We start from the raw sequence: 2543 nt of genomic DNA, 5'->3' as shown, positions 1-2543 counted from the left end.
TCGGTATCGGCAAGTACCAAAAATAAAAGTATCGGTATCGGGCGAGTACTGGAAAAAGTGGTATCGGTGCATCCCTAGTTCAAATCACAACATGTTTGTCCGAGGGAGCAACAGTAACTAAGGGGGGCGGGGTACATATAAAAGAGCTGTATTTCCTTAACCTTTCCTCCAATTGTGATGAGAATACCCTCAAATTTAAGCTCAGAGTGTGCACTTTAAGCCCATATTCATTATATAACTGTAACTTGAATATGTTTTGGTCAACAGCTAAAATAGCAAAAATTGTGCCTTTGTCCAAATATATATGGGCCTAACTATATTTATACATGTACAAATGTGAATTGATGTTAATCTAATATCACCTCTCTCTTGCAGTTCTCCTATTACAGACAGCAGCCCGTATGAAGTCCGGCGCGCTCAGGAACTGAACAATCTGCTGGGGCCGAAAGGATCCACAGATGCAATCAACTTGATCTGTGACCTTCATAACACCACGGCTAACATGGGCCTCACACTGATCCATTACACGACCAGTGACTGGGTGACTCTGCACATCTGCAAATACTTACAGGCAAGAACATCACAAGTGTGCTTCAATAAACACCATACTGGAAACCAAGGTCAGTCGTTCTCAACTGGTGGGAGGTTTGACCCAAATTTGGACAGAAAACAAGAGAAAAACCATTACAGAAAAATAAATATACTAAACATTCAGTGTATAATCTGGGTCCTGAAGCAAAACCAGTGAAGAACCACATACCTACGTTGTTGTGTTCCATTTTAATTGTTGACCATTGAGTAGAATAGGTTTTTTTGTGCCTGTGCACATGTGTTTTGATGTTGTGTGTTGTCATGTACACATTTAAGACTAAGATAACCAAAGTGCCTGTGAGAGTGCTGGTACTGGATGTCCCGATTAGTGAAGAAACTGTGAAGCCACTGTATGATTGTCTTTGGTGGATGTCCTATCATATACTCTAATGCATGATAGAATTAACCCTTTCATGCATGAATTATTAAATCACAAAGTAATATTTTTATATGTATGTTTTTACTTTTAAACAAGTGAAAAAGCATGCCAATAACTTTTTTTTTCTTTCAAAATATTTTATTTTGAGATATGTTACATATCTGTCCACTGTAGTGGACACCATGCATCAAGGGTATAAAAAGTGATTTTATAGAACTTATTGTTTGGTTGGAAAAAACATGTTTATAAAACATTTACAACGAGCAAATGGTATGAATACACATAAGAACATTAAATAACAACAAACTATGTCATGACGGCACAGTAAAGTTAAGTGTAACAAACAAAAGGTAAGAGAGTGTGTGTGTGTGGGGCGGGGCTGTGTGGGGGTGGTGGGCTATTCATACACAGGTGAGCACAAACACACACACACACAAACACACACTCGAACGCAATCAAGCACAAATATCCCTGCCCTCAAACAGTGCAATACTCATACACTCAAACATGCCTACACTTTTATATGACCTAATAAATAAATATAGACTGTAAGCATTGAAATAAATAATAAAATCTGAAGACTATTTAATATTGCTGTTTAATAAAACTATTCAAGTGTAAATTATATCATAATTTTGATAAAACATACAAAATAAGGCAGAATCTATATATAAGCCCAATAGGCACAATATACCCTTTGGTTCATAACGTCCACTGGAATGTGTATTTTGTGTAAATGTATTTTCTGTATTTTCAGAAAATATGTATTTGTATGTATTTTCTGTCACAGAAAAAATTTATTTCATTAAAATCTCGACAAAAGATTAAAATCTTATTTAGCTGAAATTTTTTTTTGTGAGAATAAAAGGATTTAACACTTATTCCTGAGGTACTTGGTGCATCTCCTCTTCCCGCCTCCATTTTGAATGTATTATGCAATATATCTCAAAACAAAAAAGAAATACAAAGACAATAATTCAATGGAATAGTAGACAACACTTTGGGGGGTCGCCAGTTGTTGGTTGGGACATGGTGCTACAACTTAAATGGTTCAAAATGGCTGACCATTGTAGTGGATGTCATGCATGAAAGGGTTAAAATTCTTGTTTCTTCGGAATCCTTGCTTTAAAGGTGCAGTAGGAGATCTTGGAAAATGCTAACTTTAGCCTGATAGCACTGAAAGCGAACATCCCACCCTCCCTGCAATCGCCGTCCGAAGCCACGCCCCCTGAACGCATTTACGCTCACAGACCAGAATACCAGAGACAACATTACTACAATAGGTTACATCAGCGGTTCCTAATTCCAGCCCATGTTCCGAAGTGAAGGAAACTTCAACAGATTTCCCCTGCTCGGGGAGGAGGGAGCAATGAACACGGTGTAGGGATCATATGGATCGGAACACAGTTCATGCACGTAGCTCACTTCTAACGAGCTGGCACGAGGACTGGATTAACCGCTGGGCTACATCATGTGTCATTCACCGGTGAGAAATCTTTAAAAGTACTACAATACCAGGAAGGAAGATCGGGTTGTTGATGTTTGTCTGCCATTCTCGCTCTGTCTGCACAGC

The 2543-nt window shown here is 38.3% G+C and overlaps 1 protein-coding gene across 1 annotated transcript in view; it reads left to right on the top strand.

The window, feature by feature from the left end:
- Positions 1-981, top strand: part of LOC107746117 (uncharacterized) — a 6663-nt gene extending 5682 nt beyond the window's left edge. Inside the window, exons 5-6 of the mRNA XM_016560212.1 lie at positions 376-571; positions 868-981. Of these exons, the coding sequence (XP_016415698.1) occupies positions 376-571; positions 868-981 (310 nt within the window). The remainder of the gene's footprint in view (positions 1-375; positions 572-867) is intronic.
- Positions 982-2543: the final 1562 nt, after the last annotated feature.

This window comes from Sinocyclocheilus rhinocerous, unplaced genomic scaffold (assembly GCF_001515625.1).
Source record: "Sinocyclocheilus rhinocerous isolate Xijiao unplaced genomic scaffold, SAMN03320098_v1.1 scaffold107, whole genome shotgun sequence".
Lineage (NCBI taxonomy): Eukaryota > Metazoa > Chordata > Actinopteri > Cypriniformes > Cyprinidae > Sinocyclocheilus > Sinocyclocheilus rhinocerous.
This window is presented reverse-complemented; position numbering and strand designations above follow the sequence as displayed.